General features: G+C 37.0%; 1 protein-coding gene across 1 annotated transcript in view; it reads right to left on the reverse strand.

Moving 5' to 3' along the window:
* The window catches only part of DNAJC2 (DnaJ heat shock protein family (Hsp40) member C2), a 1234748-nt gene that overhangs the window by 1179657 nt on the left and 36824 nt on the right, over window positions 1-18267 (reverse strand). Inside the window, exon 2 of the mRNA XM_044088515.1 lies at window positions 10864-11054. Within this exon, the coding sequence (XP_043944450.1) occupies window positions 10864-11054 (191 nt within the window). The remainder of the gene's footprint in view (window positions 1-10863; window positions 11055-18267) is intronic.

An 18267-nucleotide genomic window follows, 5' to 3' on the forward strand; every position in this document is an offset into this window, starting at 1 on the left:
TATGGATAGCAAGATACAAGCACTGACAATGCTTTTAGTCCCTTATGTTTTATATACAGGTCAGCCATATTTTTATCAACCAGAGAAGTTCTGGATAGCACTTAAGAGTCAAAGGATTTTATCTGGGAGGGGAAGAGTCAAGTAGGATACGTTGATCCTTCCAATAGGACAAGGTGGTTTGTGATTACCCGATTTGAAGCAGTATTTCAGAGTTACACAGTTAGGGCTCCTATACATAGCAGAAGCAGAAAGCTATAATTCAAAGTGGAAAGGAATAACGATGAAATGGGGGGAGCAAAAGAAATGAGGAGAGACTGGGACTTTGGATGTTAATTCTTCGGGAAAATAACCATACAGATTATATTCATAAAGTAGCAGAAAGAACTAAGCCAACACAGGAATGGAGAAAGAAGATTCTGCCAATAGGGATGACTGCAATTAGGGGTACAGAGAATAGGCAAGAGAGGGCTGGAGTTTATTGGAGAAAACTGGAAAAGTAGCCAAGGTACTGCATGCAAATAATTAATGGGGGAAAAATAACAGAATGGAAAGAGACCAAGAATTCATTTGGACTGCAGGCTACAGAGTGCCTTCCCCATCAAGGATTGATAGAATACATGCTAGCAAAGGGATATGGGAATGCCAAGTGAAAAACTAGCACTGCTAGAGTTTTTAGTAGAATCTAGAGCAGAAGCTGCTAATTAGTAGTGCATATAGAATACTGCTTGACAACTACAGGAATCAGATGGGTTAGAAAGAATTGGGGAGAGATCAGGTAAGCAATTCACAAAGAAACTATGGGAGTATGTAATATGCAACAAAGTCTAGAAGATTTAGGATCTTTTGCTTGCAAGTGTTTGCATGGACATTTTATACTCCAAGCAGACTGCTGAGAAATTTTCCTTGGGTAGACTCCAAATGTTGGAGGTATGATGGGGAAGAGAGGCAAATGTGAACATATTTTTTTTGGGAATGTAATGAGTTGGCAGACTAACAATTCCAAGCAGACTACTCTGCCACAAATACTAGGTCAGCAAATTGGTATAACTAAGGAAATGAGTTTGAGCTGCGATACAGAAACAGAATTGCCTAGACATAGTAAGGCATTACTGGGTTTAATTCTGGTAGCTGCCAAAAACGCAGTTACAAGAAAATGGAAATCAAAGTCTAAACCAACTGTACTAGAATTATAACAGAGATAAGGAAGTGGGATCTTTAGAAAAGGCTAGGAGCAAATTACATAAAAAATGGGAAATGTGGTAACAACACATGCAGAAAAATATTTTGGAGGAGGAATGAAGTTTAAGGAAGGGCAGAAATTGAATGAGCTATATAATGTTTGATTGACAATGACTGTATAAAAAATTGTATGCGATGTGTATTGTTTGCATCCGAAAAGGTCAATATGGTTTGTTTTCATTTACATAAATGCATGATTGCCTATATCATAAATGATAATTCTATAAAGATGTTTCTTGTTTAAAAAAGTAACTGTTTGGCATAGAACAGGCCAAGATGGAAATACAAATCTTTGTCCAACAAAACATGAGCCACACAGAAACGGACCATTTCTCATTTTTCTGATATTAAAGCTCAGAGACTTTGCCAGTGAAATATTTTCCCATGTTGCAAAAGAAAATGCACCAGGGACAGGAAAAAAGCACAGGAGTTGACTGGAAGAACTGGTAGTGCCTTAGACTTTAACTGGAATGTGGGAGTTGGGAGATGGAGATGAACAGGAAGAAGAGCTGCAAAACAGACAGTGAATAAATGTGATACTATAAAGCACCAATTACATTTGTGAAACACAGCTTTACAAGAGGCTGACAAATATTGGATTTTTGTTGCCTTTGTTAAACTTGTCGGAGAACTGACAGGCATACACCCTTCACGTCATTAATATTTGTAAATACACAAAGAGAAAAAGAGACAACTAAGTAAAACAACTTTTGTTCTTTTGTTACAGTAAAGCATTTTCAGTGATTCTTCATGGGTTCACAGAAAAGTACTATGCTAGCTGCCCTTGCAGCTATTTTAAGGTTAGCCAGTTTCCTTTTTTTTGCGTTTGAAATAACCTATCCCATTTGGTTATAGATTGGCCTCCCATTCCATGGTAGACAATTATATTATACTATTACCCCAATAAGAATAACTGGATCATGAGAGATAATTTGAGGGGTCTTGCGCAGCTGCCTCTGTTCATTAGTAGTACGAGGTAGTCATAGGGTAAATTTTCTTTTTCCCCATCCACAGATCCAAGTTGCTCTTGAAAATGGACAGGGATGAATTGTGTTTTGTGTGGTTGGGGAGTCTGTTCCACAGCAGCAGTTTCCCTCTGAAAAATATACCTGTCCCTCCAAAATCATTCTGTTGATGTTGCAGAAGAGGTTTAGATCCCTAGAAAAAATGTCTGATACCATTTGACTTGTTGATGTGCAGTAAATCCATCAGTAATGGGTTGGAGGATACCATGTACGTCAGACACAGGTCATCTCTTCGCAGCCTGTAGGATACAGAGCATAGTGACAAGGCTCTGAGTCGGCCCTTGTAGGACATGTTGTTTAGACTTTGCACCTTTTTAGTAAGGCAGCTCTGTGGAGATTCCAGTTACTGCAGATATCTGGACAGATACATGCCAAATGGGCATTATATTCAATGATCAGCCTAATTAGGGCAGAGTAAAGGGGGACAATGACACTCCTAGATCTAGACACAATCCCTTTGTTTATAAGCTATGCAGCACAGGACTTTCTAACAATAGACATCTGCTGGTCAAAAGTTAGGTCACTATCCACATAAGTTCCCAAATTCAAACAACTGGGTGAGCTGCTAGGGGAGTATTGTCAATGTGGTAGTTCCCTGGAGTGGATGACTTTCCAAAGGATACAGTAATTCATTTTTTTTTCAGATTTAGTTTGAAATCATGATTTTGACTCAAGTTACTTGACACAAACCTTCCTGCTCCTGCCTTACAGTCATCTGCAAACTTAGTCAGCCAGAACCCTTTGGTATTTGGCTTTTACTTCAGAAAATAGATGTCAAACAGCAGAGGTCTCAGCACAAAGCCCTGAGGAACTCCACTGGTGACTAGTCTCTTTATGGAGGTAACTTCCCCTATTTTGATTAGCTGCGTTCTACCTGTAAGCCAGCTGGCAATCCAGTGGGTGACATAGGGATTCCCAGTCTTTTAACTTTTCTGCTATGCCTGAGTGGGGAATTGTGTCAAAACTTTGGCCAGGTCAAGATGCATGGTGTGTACTACTTTGTTTTTATTCACTGCTTTGGTACCTTTTCAAAAGGTTAATCAATCATGACCTGATATTGATGAATCCAAACTGAGACAGGTCCAGTGTTTGGACGTTCACTATGTCCTCATTAATTATGACAAGTCTTTCCAAGATTTTGCATAGGAGGCTGGTCAGACTTATGGCTCTGCAATTGCCTGGGTCTTGTTTGTCTTGTTTAATTGTTCTATGTGATAAAGATACTAAACAAATAAATACTTTTTTAAAGAAATGTAGACATTACAATGTAAAAAGACTAAGACTGGACAAAACACATTTAACTTAAGACTATAATCTCGGGCTACTGCGGTGGGAGATGGAGTGTAAAAGTACATTGATTATAATATATGAAGAGTTGAAATGTTTTCTTTTACTTTTGAATAGGTGAGTGTCTGGATTAATGCCCCTGGCTTAATGTAACAAGCTTTTTTTTTTTTTTTTTTTATATATATATATATATAATGTGAGAGAGAGAGAGAGGGATGTAATAAACAGTTTGCCTTTAGCAAATAAACATTCAGTGGTAGTTAAATACATTCTGTTCTTATGTTTCCATGGAAACAAGCTGACTAAGGGTGAAGGCAATAAAACTGAGAGGTCTGAACATTTAATTTTATGTTTTTGTTGGTAAACAAAGGAACAAGGAGGAAGCAGCTCATTAAAATTTGAAATTACTGGAAGTAAATATGAGATCTTTTTTGGTAACCAAATACTTTATTGCATTTACTAGATAAATATATAATTTAGTTTTACTTAAAGAAAGTCAGTGAATTTTTTTCTTAAGGTTAAAAGTTAATGCTTTCTGAAAGCATATAAGCTGTTTTTCGCATCTGGAAGGGAGACAAAGGCAAGAACAGACAGCAATTAGTAGTAGCACAGGTTGTAACGTGCACTTTAGCATGGATGACCTAAAATTTAGGTTAGTTAACACCTGTGGGTGCAGCTGTTGATCTGGGACAATTGTTCCCATCAGGAGGGTTAAACTTCATTATTTGAAGATGTACATAGCGTTGTGAGTTTGTTTTAAGTTAATAGGTTATTGGGGTGTGTGTCAGTTTCAAATGAAGATGACAAAAAATAAATGTATAAAGGATCAACCTGCCAAACATTAGTGGGAGCATGTAACTACAGCTAGAGAGAGACATTTAAAAAGCTGGCATTTATAATAGGTGGGAATAAACTTCTTACTAAAATACATTCCGCAAGACAATAACAAGGTAAATTAAGAGGAGATAGGATGGATCAGATACAATAATTAAAGTGGAAGGGTTTCTCTCTGAGATGTTCTGTTTGAACAGAGAAGCCAGACCGGGGTGTCCTCTTTTCCCTTTATTATTTGTGTTTTATTTAGAGCCATTGGCAAAGAAAATAAAGGACTCAAAAATTCAAGGATATAATTGGAACTATATTCAAGAACAGTTGACTACTTGCAGATGATATTATTTTGCACCTGATAAAAAACAGAAAGCACATCTCACATTCTGAGACAGTTCCATTTATTTTCAAGACATACAATTTATGAAGATAAAACAAAGGCTATAGCTGTAAAGTATGCACCCACACGTGAATTGATTTAGCAATGCCCATGCTTTTAGAGACATGATAAAATGAAGTATTTAGGAATATGAAAAAGTAAAGCTACAAATCCTACTTTTATCTGTAAGGGCTGTGGTAACCAGTCACATCTCAGATTAGAAATATCACTGTAGAACCCTTTTCTTTTGTGCAGTTCTAGTTACCGGTGCCATGTTAGCTTACATGGTGAAGCAAAGGTATTCTTGTCCAGCCGCTAGGGAGCAAAGTTACTTGCTAGAGAATTCTCCAACAGGTTAGGGTTGGTCAAAGAAAGAAAGAAAAGCCTGGAGACAATTCATTCCGGATCAGTCATTTATTCAGTGCAGTTAGGCAGATGAGAGCTTTCTGAAACAGTGTTCAACTGAGCTGTAATTTATCATGAATTACGTAGGGGGTAATAATCTTAACTACTCCCTTTGGGTGTGCCTCAACTATGGGAGGGGCCAAGGAGTGTATACTTCAGGAATTTAGGACTGCCCTTCATCCTTAGGCCTTAAGGCGTTTATATAATGCCCAAATACTAAAACAAAGAAAGGAAATCATGTCTTGTTTCATTACACTTATCAAACCTAGTAGAATGTGTCATTATCGTTGCTTATAAAGCATTTTATAAGACTTAAGAAGTATAATATACTAGTCATCAGTTTTTCAGTCTATTTGGATACTTGGGAATTATATGTCCATTGTTTGCGTCCTTCGGCTTTTCCCGGTTAGGGGTCACCACAGCGGAACTCAGGTCTGCTAATGATTGGCAGTAGATTTCTATGTGCTGGCTTGCCGGGCCTATCGCACAACCTTCAACGAAGGAAAGCCCATTTAAAAAAAAAAAAAAAAACATTTACCAATATTTCATTTTCAATAAAATCAGTAAGTTGTAAAAGCAGCACATTTTTAATGAGGCCTACAGTAAACATTAAAAAGTGCTTTTACTACAGAGGTGCTTCTTCAGATCTGCCTATCTAGCAAGGAGTGCATACCAGGGAATGATAGTTAGCCCATCACACTGCAAAATAAAAAATAAATATGAAAAGACAAAACAAAGTGCATTTGTACTGTGCATTTCTTAATACAATTCATTATAATTCAGTTATTTCCTTTTTATAATTCAATTCTCTTTTCTTTTTGTCTATACTTGTAAGGCCATTTATGTTCCAAAAGTCATTGTTCCCACATATTATACAGAACAGTTTTTCTGCGTGTGTTTTTTCAACTTTTTGTGCTACATGCCCACACTGTTAGGCAAGCTGATCATTTACACAGCTGTTTCTTCTCATCTCCATTTGAACCTATGTCACATTTTAAAACTTTCATAGTTTTAATCAAAACCCTCAAACAAAAAACTTAAAGCATTATTAAACCGCCAACATCCCGTGAACATAGGCCAAACACAAAAATATGTACAGCTTCAAAAAAAAAATTAAAGTTTAACCCTCCAGATAACAACAATTTTCCCACATCAAAAGATGTGCCCACATGCATTACTTAGCCTAAAATTAAGGTTTCCAATGCTACAGCCTTTCTTCCCACTAATTGCAGTCTGTTCTTTTATCTCCGTTCTCCTTCGCAGATGTGAAAAACAGCTTATATGTTTCAGAAAACATCAATGTTGAGCCCTGATAAAGAGTGCACTGGATATCTCTAATACAATAGTATACAATTTAGTTTTATTTAAACAAGTATTAAAGCTGATAGGGAGGCTCTCATTCAATTCCCATAATTCAAACCATTTTTGTTCAACTGTTTGCCTTTGTACATTTAAATTTTGCATTTTCCAGAGCAAAGAATACTCAGCATTCTCAAGATTAATTGCTAGCAGCAGCACACAACTCATAACCATGTAAAAGTACTCATCAATAAATCTTACAGCTTGCCTTCAGCTGCAGACTTCTTGACTACCACCGAACATTTGATAATGAAAAAAAAAACAAAAGCGAATATCTGGGCAGATGTAAGAAAAGTAATGATTTTCATGGCTTTCATCATTTTGTCTTATTTTTAAAACCTAAAACACTAAAGATGAAATGAGACCAGTTGTCTAGCGGACACAGGAAATGACTCTGGACAAAATTATTGCAGAAGTATCTAAACCTTGGATTTTAAGTGTGTATACTACCCAGGTACTACAACAAGAATGAGTTACTTATATGTACAGTTCACAAGAGACTTCCAACTACAAGCTATATACTTGTTGATGGTTATTCCTGGAGAAACCCAAGAAACCCATACAATGGTTGGCACCAGTTACTTCCACAGTTGAGTGGAAGATTTACTCACCGAGAAAAACATTTTAGCTGGATTTTAAACTGAATAGAAAATTACAAATAATTTCAAAAGTAGTTTCCTGCATCCACACGACAACTGGTTTCATTGCATATATATTTTTAAAACCTAGACAAAAAATACCTCTTTATAGCTTAAGCCAAGGACATAATCTAAACATTCACCCTTGTAAAAATAAATCTTGGTTCTACATATAAACATAACAAGTGCACTTTTATACCCCTCAGGAGCCAAAGATCACAGCATATTAATATTAAATTTGCTTTTGTCCAGCCTTTCTTCTCATTATACTGTAAAGCCTATATTTCATAAAACTAAAAAAGTACTTGTTTACTTCAATATCTTTAAAACATACAGCAGTCACTGAAAAGATCCTCCCCCCATTTAAATTACTCAGGAATACACACTACAGAGAACTGCTTTACTATACACATATAACATGTAGTTCCATATAACGTACAGTTCATATCTGAATGTTTATACAACTGCTGCTGAACAGTATTGCTTTACTTACAACAGTTATTTCCCCTTTTTAGTGTCTTTCTAAAGATTAATGATAAAGCTTTATAGCCCACCCACATGTTTAACAAAGTCAAGAAAATGTCAGTCTTTTTCAGCAACTCTTTCTTGCAAAGACATTTCACAAATGTGACTTGACACTCCCCCAATTATTCACTATTTTCAATGTTGCTGGTTGTCTTACTGTTCATCTCCATCTCCCAAAACCAGACTCTGGTTCAAAGTCCAAGGTACTTGCAATTCTACTACTCAACTCCTGTGCTTTCTTCCATCTCTCAAGCATTTTCCATTGAACAATGGAAAAGGTTTTGCCGGCAAATTCTCTCTCAGATTTGCTGAATATGCAGCAGAGTCCCCTTCTGCTTGCTTGCTCACTTTTTATTGGATAAATTATTTCCTCCTATTCTGCATAAAAAAAAAGTCTTTGATCCTCCAGAAAAAATACTCTGAGCCAGCTGGATACAGCAGCTTGAATCACACACTTCTCTGAACATTCCCCGATTGCTGGGATACGTTTGTTTCTCTTCTGCCTGGTGTACAGTGAATAATATTCTTATGCCACAGTTCTGTCAGATCTATTCTTTCCTTTGGTATGATTGCATCTTTACCAGTATAGGTCTTGACTGCTTTTTCATGGCCAGGTTTGAAGGATACACTCCATGTGCCCTTTCAATTAACAAATCCCCCTGTGGAATACTAGTACAGTTAATGCAGTCTATTCCTTCCAGTTTCTGTGGTACGACAAAAAAAATCTCAGATTTTCTGTGTGTACTGTCTATTTTTTGAAGTGGCTCTTCTAGAGAAGCCTCATTCTCTGCTAACTTTTTCTTCACTTCAGCCTCTGATTTTTGCAGTTTTATCAATTCATCTTTACAGCTAGTTAAAGCTTCTTCTATTTTTCCAGCATTTTATTTTAGTTGATATATTTCTTCAATGCTTCATTTATTTGAATTACCTTTGAAAATTCTTTTCCTCCAAATTAAAGCTTCTTCTATTTTTTTTTGGCGTTTTGTTATTTAATTTTAAATAACCTCCAAGTACATTTGATTCATTTTATTCTTTTAAATTACTAGACGCTCTTGAACTGCTTTTTGCTTAACAGCTGCAGAATCCTTCCCAGACAGTGTTTTCTCTTCATGTTTTCTTGTTGATTTTCTTTCAGGTTTTCCAAATCTCTTCTTTGCCAACACCCTGGCCATATACTTACTAGCCAGTAACTGAATTTTACCAAAAAATAAACAGTTTAAATGGCACTCCTTTTTTCTCATTTTCTGTTTTCACACTGGGAGAGCTGAAGTTAAGCTTTTGATCCATGTACAGCCATCTTGGAAGTCTGACAGTTATGAGACTTTAAAGTTAAATATAGATCCCCCTTTGGTATGTTCCTAACCAGGTATATCCAACAAATGGAACGTCCAGACGTTCCTCACTAAAAGAATACAGGGCATAAGTATAACGTCCTAAGCGGACCACCTCAAGGCCCTATGCCTGTATCCTGTCTCCTAAACAATGTTGAGGGGAGATCTATGCCTGGCATACAGAGCAGTGCCAGACCCCATTCTGATGGACTTCCTGCATATCACCAAAACAAACAGCATCAGAATTACCCATTCTAAAGACTTAAACCTTACCTGTGATATAAACAGGACCTACTGGAGAGGGGTCTACATTAGATTAACGAAGTTTCAGAACTTCGAATACCATATGGTCGACACCATATGATCAAAGTTCTGAAACTTCGAAAATCTAAAAAAACAAAAAAAAAAACAAACAAAAGTAAGTGATTTAAGCAGGGGGGCAAGCCCCCATGCACCCCCACACCTTAAATATACCAACTCCGAGATTGTGCTACAGCACAGGAAAGGGAAATCTTCCCTTTCCGCGTCATTCTCCATTAAAGTGCGATCTCGGAGTTGGTACATTTAAGTAGCGGGGGGTGTGGGGGTGCAGTGGGTCTTGTCCCCCTGCTAAAACACTTTTACTTTGTTTTTGTGTTTTTTTTTTTTTAATTTTCAAAGTTTCAGAACTTCAATCATATGGTGTCGACCATATGGTATTCGAAGTTCTGAAACTTCGTTAATCTAATATAGACCCCTGGAGAGACAAGTAAGTATCCCAGAGACTACCCAGTCTCTGGGACAGGCTCCCCATCCATGTGAAGCAGAGTCGGTCCCTAACCCTAATTCAAGTGCAACTTGGACAACTGGATTGTGAACAGGAAATTCATCCCTGACTTGGCACCTGTGTCTCTAATGGACCCAGGCAACCTGTAAATGGTTCATCTCCCAGGCCCCTGTTTACACTTATCAAAAGGTACCAGAACCTGTCACAGATTTGAGATGCATGGCTAGGCTTAGAAATGCCCTTGTGGTTGTTAGCCTAGTAAACACCTATGAACCTATAAGACTGGGGCAGCACAGAACAGAGATGACAATAAGCAAGTACAAGCTATAAGTTTTCTGGCTATGTCAGTGAGGTAGATTTTTTACTGTGTATAATGTACTTAGAGATGATAAATGTCTCAAAAACTTTTTTAGCATCTGTTTTGATCTCACAGTTACCTGCACCTGCCAGGACATTTGCATGCCACTAAATACCATTACTATTTAATCATTTAACAATACACATCTATCACAATGTGCCCTGTTATAGTTTAAATACAGTTGCCCATCAACAACAAATCCCTCCACAAAGCTGCATACTCTCTTCTAAATACAGTGTACACCACGCATACTGCTGTCACTTCAGTAGATGATAAAGCACTATGCAAACTGCCAGTGAGCATACTAACTGTGGTCATCAGGGCACCACTGTACAGTTGATAACATTGTAAACAGTACAATGACATAACAGAGAACATTACCATTCACCAGGCTGTGTGGTCAAAGAGATGAAACTGCAGTGGCTTTCACTGGGTTGTCAGGCAGCCACAGCACCTAATTCTATGCAAAACAAATAGGTGTGCATGTTTTTGTGCATGCAAACGTTTGTTTCTCTTTAATGCAACCAGTGTTGCAGCTCAGACATGTCATGTACTTGTCAGCCAGCACTGCAGGAAGTGACTGTACAGGAAGATCTCTATCTCCAAATGTAAAAAAATACATTTTGTAATAAAGGACACTGCCCCACCAAAGACCAGCTACCGTGCCCTTATGTGTTGCCCTCTTTTAAGCATACTTGAAACAGTATTTATGCTTTTTCCTACCTTCCAGTCCTTAGGATCCAAAGTTTTCAGCATGGAATATTCTTCCAACTGCAATTCTTCATCTTCAGACTCTTCGGAGAGCTCCTTCTCATCCTCCAGCTCTTGGAAAGAAGCAGATACATTTCTGGTTCTCCTCTTTACAAATGCTTCAAACCATCTTCCCACTGGCTCAAATGAATACGTGACAGAGACTGCAACAATAAACAAGGTATAAAATCACTATTAAAAGGTACTCACTAGCTATGCAGTTAATATATTGTTGAGTTTTACGTGCAGCTTTGTGAACTGATTTTAAGCTGCAAGATGTACTCCAAAACACAGATTGTACAGCATAGAACAAACAGCATGAAAAGGGAAATATGTTAAATCACTATTAAAAAAGGACAACACAAAATCACTTTTTAAAAACATGAACAATCAGTTGTCTGTGCAGCATAGAACAAACAGCATGAAAAGGGAAATATGTTAAATCACTATTAAAAAAGGACAACACAAAATCACTTTTTAAAAACATGAATAATCAGTTGTCTGTGCAGCTAATACACTGTCAACTTTCAGGATCAGTTTTACAAACTTTTTTTTAACATAACACCTTTACTGAATTATCATGTGTGACATACCAAACAAATTTATATAAAAGAAAAAATCAAACCATATTAACACATTCACAAAATTTATACATCACATATATTGTTTTATGCAATATAAACAAACCAACATTCCAATTGTTCAATTCTTGCCATCTCATAAACCTCATTTCTTCTCCAAAACATTTTTCTGCAGGTATTGTTCAATATTTTCCTATCCTTTTCTGAAGATCCCATTTCCTGTTCTTTTGGCTCTGTTACAATTTTCACTACTTCAAATATTGTTAGTTTAGACTTTGATTTCTGTTTTTAGCAACTGTTTTGTCCGCTACCAAAAATTAAACTTAAAGTTAGTTTCTCCCCTTAGTTGCTGCCAGAGTATACAGTAAGCAAAATTATATATAGCTGTATTTTTTCTCCCCTTAGTTGCTGTTGGGCAAGATAGTAAACTTAAATTACCTATAGCTGTAATTTTTTTCCTTATAACAGTTACTTGTGTCTAATATGAAGAAAATTTAGACTATAGCTGTTTTTTGATTACTGCAGTATGTTACAATTTCCACAGAGTGTTGTTTACAAATAAATACTACTTGCTTTAAAACTAAAAGTTACCAAGGGGCTACAGTTCCTTTAAACTTCCTACCTACCTTCAACCCAGACCACTTTGTTGATTGGTTCTACCCATGCCATTTGCCCTTGCTTCACTCGGGCTCTCTCCGCTTCCCTACCCTACTCCCATTTTCCATCCACCCCTGCTATGCCTAAACTTATTTCCAAAAATCCACTCCCCTTAAATAAAGAGAACCAATCACAAGAAAAATCCTTATCATTCCAATTATCCCATTACACTGTATTGTATTAACTCCCATATCACACTCCTCTTACTTGACTACCTGTTACTTGCGTCGTTTAATGTATTAAGTCTTAACCAGACAAAATAATAGTTTATATCATCCACATATCAAAACTCAGTTGAAACTTGCTACCCACACATAACATTACTTTAACTTAGACAGATCAGAAACAAGAGTAGTAAGCAATATAACTTCATCAATCCTATTTCTATTTATTACAGCTCACATAACCTCTTATCATACAGAACTTAACACATAATCTGCATATGCTACACCCTTCCCAGTCCCACTAGAATTAAAGCATACAAATTTAATAATAGCACCAACTATCTATAATCCCACAAACAAACCATTTACCTTACTAACACAACAAATTTATCCCAATGTTACACAGAAATATAACAACTTTATATCAAAATACTTTACGTTTATACATCACATTGCATCACACTTAATACCTAGTGGGGATATTCACCCCAACCCTGGCCCACAAACCAATCCAGCCCATCTAGATCTTTACACCCCATCAACTATTGACTCTCCCCAGAAAAGGTACTGACTTACTACTAAATATAAATCTCAGAACAGTCGTGAACAAAATTCAAGATTTGCATGCCACCCTTGCTCTATATACTCCAGATATAGCCCTTATAACAGAAACTTGGCTAACACCAGACATCTCCTGCAACAAAATACTTCCCTAGGATACAATATATATAGGATAGATAAAAAGAAAAGAGGTGGTGGTATCACCTTTATATACAAAAACAATCTCAATTTAGAAACGTTAGACCTAACCATCCCAAACTTAACATCTGAACATATTGGGAGCCTACATCCCACCTGGGAACAATCTGACTCCTCTAAAAAACATCTTAAATTGGACAGCAACATCCCTCCCTCAGGAAACAATTATGGGCGATTGTAATGTGGACTGGCTCTCCTACAGCTCTTAAAATCCCTATGACCACATTAACACACACATTTTCCCAAACCCAATCCAAACTTTTACTACAGTAGACAAAACATCAAATAAACATTCAATCCTGAACTGGATCCTTACAAACAGGCCAAATTTATCCCTAAAATCTGGCAGTCTCTCACACGGCCTCAGTGACCATATTTTATTTTTATTTATTTATTTTACATTTGTTTACCGGGATAGTCTGACTGGACACATGTCCATTTACAGCGGAGGCTCGGGGAGAAAAGCTCCACATTCAGTACAGAAAAGCAAATGGTTCAATAATATGATCATCTGTACAGAAGCAAAAAATTGACACTAGATAAAAAATACAACTTTCGATACAGAAACAGAAATTGACACTAGATAAGCATTATAACTAACTATAGAGACAGACAGAGAATACTTAGAAATTAATTAGTGTAAGTTTAGTATGAGCTAGTATAACTATTAGAAACCTGAGCAGAAAATAAAATTCCTGATACTGTAGAAAAAATACAATAGGTATAATTGGAAATAAAGAAATCCGGGGTGGTAGAAACAGAGAAGATTAAGTAATGCATGGACATAGCCAGGAGTTCATCAAGTGTAATTTAAGTAAGTTTTTGAACAGTGTAATAGTGGAGGAAGAAGATAAAGCAGGGGGAAGGTTACTCCAGGATTTAGCTATGTTATGGGAGAATAGTGCTTTACCTGCAGTGTTGTTAGCCTTGGAGATACAAAGGAGTGATTTGTCAGTGGAGTGAAGGGGACAATTTGATTTGTAGGGTGTGAGTAGGTGACTCAGTGCTGGGGTTCTATCAGGATGTCTTACAATATTGTAGGCAATGATTAGTTGATGGTAATGGATTAGTTGGGGAAATTCTAGCTACTGTAATTCCTTTAGAGCATGGCAATGATGGGTTCTAAAGGTGCAATTATTAGCAAACTTGACAATTTTGTTGTAACATGTCACAAGTCTAGCAAGATCATGTTTTCTGATACGGGTAAGGATTGGTGCCGCATACATTAGAGTGGACAATAGATGGGTTTGGGCTAGGGAGATTCTCGCTTGCTTTGACAGAATGTTTGAGTCTGTATAGTGTTCCCATTTTTTTATGGACTTTTTTGATGGTTTGTGAAATGTGGACATCAAACTGTAGATTTCTGTCTATTTCTGCAAATAGTAGTTTGGTGTGATTAGAGTGGGTGATGACAGTACCATTTTTAGAAGTGACTGAGAAGGATAGAGAGGTAGGAATAGATTTGTTGGGGGTGAAAAAAACAATTTGGTCTTTTTGGGATTTAGGATAAGTTGGATCTGAGTAATCCAACTTTCCACTAAGCTAAAGGAATCCAGAGTGAGTTGTAACGTGGTTAAGTGAGGGTGCAGAGCAGATAAGAGTCGAATCATCTGAGTACTGTATGAGTGTAGCAGGGTGGGTGGAGGTATGAAGATGGTTAGTGAAAATCGAAAAAAGAAGAGATCCTAACATAGAGCCTTGTGATACACCTATGGTTGTTGGGAGTAGAGGAGATAGTATACCTTGCCACTGGACAGACTGCTGCCTATCTGACAGATCATATTTAAGCCAGGCAATACTTAGAGGGGCAAAGGCTAGAGAGAGGCAAGGGTGTCTAGAAGTAGGGAGTTTGAGACCATGTCAAATGCTTTAGAAAGGTCTAAAAATATAGCAGATACAAAGTTGTTGTTGTTTCTGTCTTGTTTTACCAGGTTAGTAAAAGAGAGAAGAGCAGTTGTGCTATGGTGTTGTCGAAAGCCATGTTGTCGAAAGCCATGTTGTGTGGAGGAGAGAAGACTGTGTGAGTTTAGAAAATTTGTTACTTGAGAGTAGATACATTTTTCGAATAGTTTAGAGGGGATAGAATCATAATTGGACGATAATTAGAGAAAACATAGGAATTACCACCTTTGTGAAGTGGAATAATATATGAAACTTTCCATAGTTGAGGGATGCAGGTTTCCTGTATGGAGCGATTGATAAGGATGGATGCAGGGTAAGATATGGACTCAGAAGCTACTTTTATGAAGTTAGCAGGTAGATTGTCTGCAGCAAGGGTGGCAAGCTTCAGTTTTAGGAGGAGTTTTTTTTAATAGTAGAGGTAGGAACACTGACACTGAATAAATCTACAAAAACTCACCATCTACCACCAAATCCAAGATGAGAAAAAATTTCTCCAAGACTTCATAACTAGTTTAAAAAAAAAATGCAACTGAGCACCACTTAAAAAAATCTCCCTTTAGATACTGCAGTTTAATACTTTAACTCATCCTTCAATATCCTAAACATCTTGCCCCCCCCCCAAGAACAATAAGGATAAAATCCAATTATGCACCCTGGCTAACCAAACAAACAAGATCTCTGTTAAAAAACTAGAGAGAAGTCCTGGGAGAAAACTCAATGGCAAAGATACAACTAACGAACATATCCAAAACTATGAAATATGTCTAAACAACATATTGGACAGGACAAAATAAATTACTATAGCAGTATCCAATCAAAAAATCAAAACAAACCCACAAATATTCTGGGCTGCCATCAAATAATCCTATAGCCAGGATAAAGAAATACTCCCTCCCCCAACACTCAAGGATACTAAAGACAGCATAGCCTCACAGTTTAACAGATACTTCACTGAATCCATACTAGCCCTCACAAACAATAATTGCTCTTCCCATACCCTGACTCACATAGTACCCATACTTTATCCCAATAACTTCTCTTTCCAACCTGTCCCAATAAACACCCCAGTTAAATATTTCAAAAGGCTTAAACACTTCCTGCCGACTATCTACATGCTGAATATCTAAAAATTGCTGCAGAAACAATATCCTATCCAGTATCCATACAAATCTATTTCAGAACATGTCCCAAAATTTGGAAAAAGTATCATATCAGCCCTCTACATAAAAGGTGGAAACTCAACAAAATTATGAATTTACCGGGCAATAGCTATACTACCACCATTATCTAAAATACTTGATAGTTATTAGTTTGATTTGTGAATGGATGTACCTAACAATCTAACACACAACATGGTTTCCATTCTAATTATAGTACCACCACTGCCCTTATTAACTTTACTAACATTATTAACCACCATCACAGGGAAGATGATTTAGGTTCCCTCATCTGTTTTGATTTGTCCAAGCATTTGATACACACACACACACACACACACACTGAACTTAAACTTAGCCATTCCGCACTTACTTGGCTCCAGAAATAGTCAGCAAGCTGTAAAATGATAAAGCAACAAAATCTCTCTTCACTTCTGACTGCAACCCCGGGAGCACACGGGGGAGGGGGGTCGCAACCCCAGGAGTACCACAGGTGGAGGGGGTCGCAACCCCAGGAGTAGCACGGGGGAGGGGGGGTCGCAACCCCAGGAGTAGCACGGGGGAGGGGGGTCTATTCCAGGTCCACTCGTTTTCTTTATTAATCTTCATACTGCTACCCCACTTGCCTCCGTAGTTTAATATGCGAAAGATTCCACCCTGATTTGTGCCACCCCAACACTACAAAAACTCAAAAAAATTCACCCAGCCGTCATTCAATGCAGTGGAATCTTGGCTAAACAATGCACAACATATTTAACCCTAACAAAACAAAACTCATGCTCTATCCAACTAGAGCTGCAGACCCCCATCCACCATTCAATACATCATCGCACCATACAATTATTTCTCCGATTTCCCCAAACAAAATTTACTTAGAGTGATCATTGAAATATGAAATTTAACATACACATATCAGACAAAAAAAAAGTTCAAATAACTAAAAACCCTGTACAGAAATTAGCACTTTCTAAACAAATCTTCAAAGGCCACTATAGCAAAAAATCATCTCATCTCTACACTGCTATACACCTCACAAATTTGCACAAATATTAAGAAATCAAATCTGACCTAGGAAAACTCGAAACTTGCTATAATAATATTGCAAAGTTTGCTACAGAATCAAATTTCAGATTTCACCTTTTGGCTTTAAAACAACTATCTTGGCTCTAACTACCAACTCTACTTGCTTATAAATCAACTCACCTCACCTTCACCCATCAAATACTAAAATCAGCCAGAAAAAACATATATACATATATATATATATATATATATATATATATATCCAACCCTAAAAATGCAGCTAGAGTTTCAATTTATTCAAACTGCATAGCCAAAAACTTGGAATTCCCCGCCATTAAATATCAGAACTACTAATACTTCTTGTTTTTTTTATAGTACTGCTTACATCAGGTGTTTCAGCTATATGGCAGTTCCGAATACCCATGACTTTTTTTTTCCTTTTTAATCCGTTATGGAAAAATTCAAGGCCAATAAGGCCAAACCTTTATTGGTCTGAATTTGTCCATTGCAGATTTAAAAAATAAAAAAGTCATGGGCATTCGGAACTGCCATATAGCTGAAACACCTGATGTCTTTAAAGGGGCATCTGCATATATCCCATGTGCCTCTAATACAAGAGGTTTAAGGACTCGCACAGTGGAAAATCTAATCTTGCTAAATTTTTTTTTCTTTTAGTTTTTACTGACCTTTTTACTCATTGTTTTAACTTTCAAAAACTTCTCAAATCACATCTATCCGAATCCTGGACCTGCGCTCAAACCCTGGTTAGGAAATAAGATGTCTTAAGGCAGCTAAAAGAACACAACCAGTTAGTTATTTTTGTATACCTTACTAAGCATATGTATACTTTTTTATTTTTTTTTTTATTTATTTTTTTACCTTCCACCACAGTACTGCGATTCTTATTCCTACCTAGACTATATGATTGTATTAGTGAAATGTATCGCTTAAACTTTTCATTTTGTGCTTGCATCCGAGATTGAATCAACATTCGTTTCTGTACGTTGTATAGGTATCGTACTGTTATTTATAAATGTTGAGTTTTTCTCCCCAGGCCTCAGATGAAAAAGGACATTTTGTCCAGTCAGACTTTCCCGGTAAATAAATGTAAGTAAATAAATAAGGTCTTACTGT

The sequence above is a fragment of the Protopterus annectens genome, chromosome 11.part0 (genome assembly GCF_019279795.1).
Source record: "Protopterus annectens isolate FY-2018-M chromosome 11.part0, PAN1.0, whole genome shotgun sequence".
NCBI classification, from domain to species: domain Eukaryota; kingdom Metazoa; phylum Chordata; order Ceratodontiformes; family Protopteridae; genus Protopterus; species Protopterus annectens.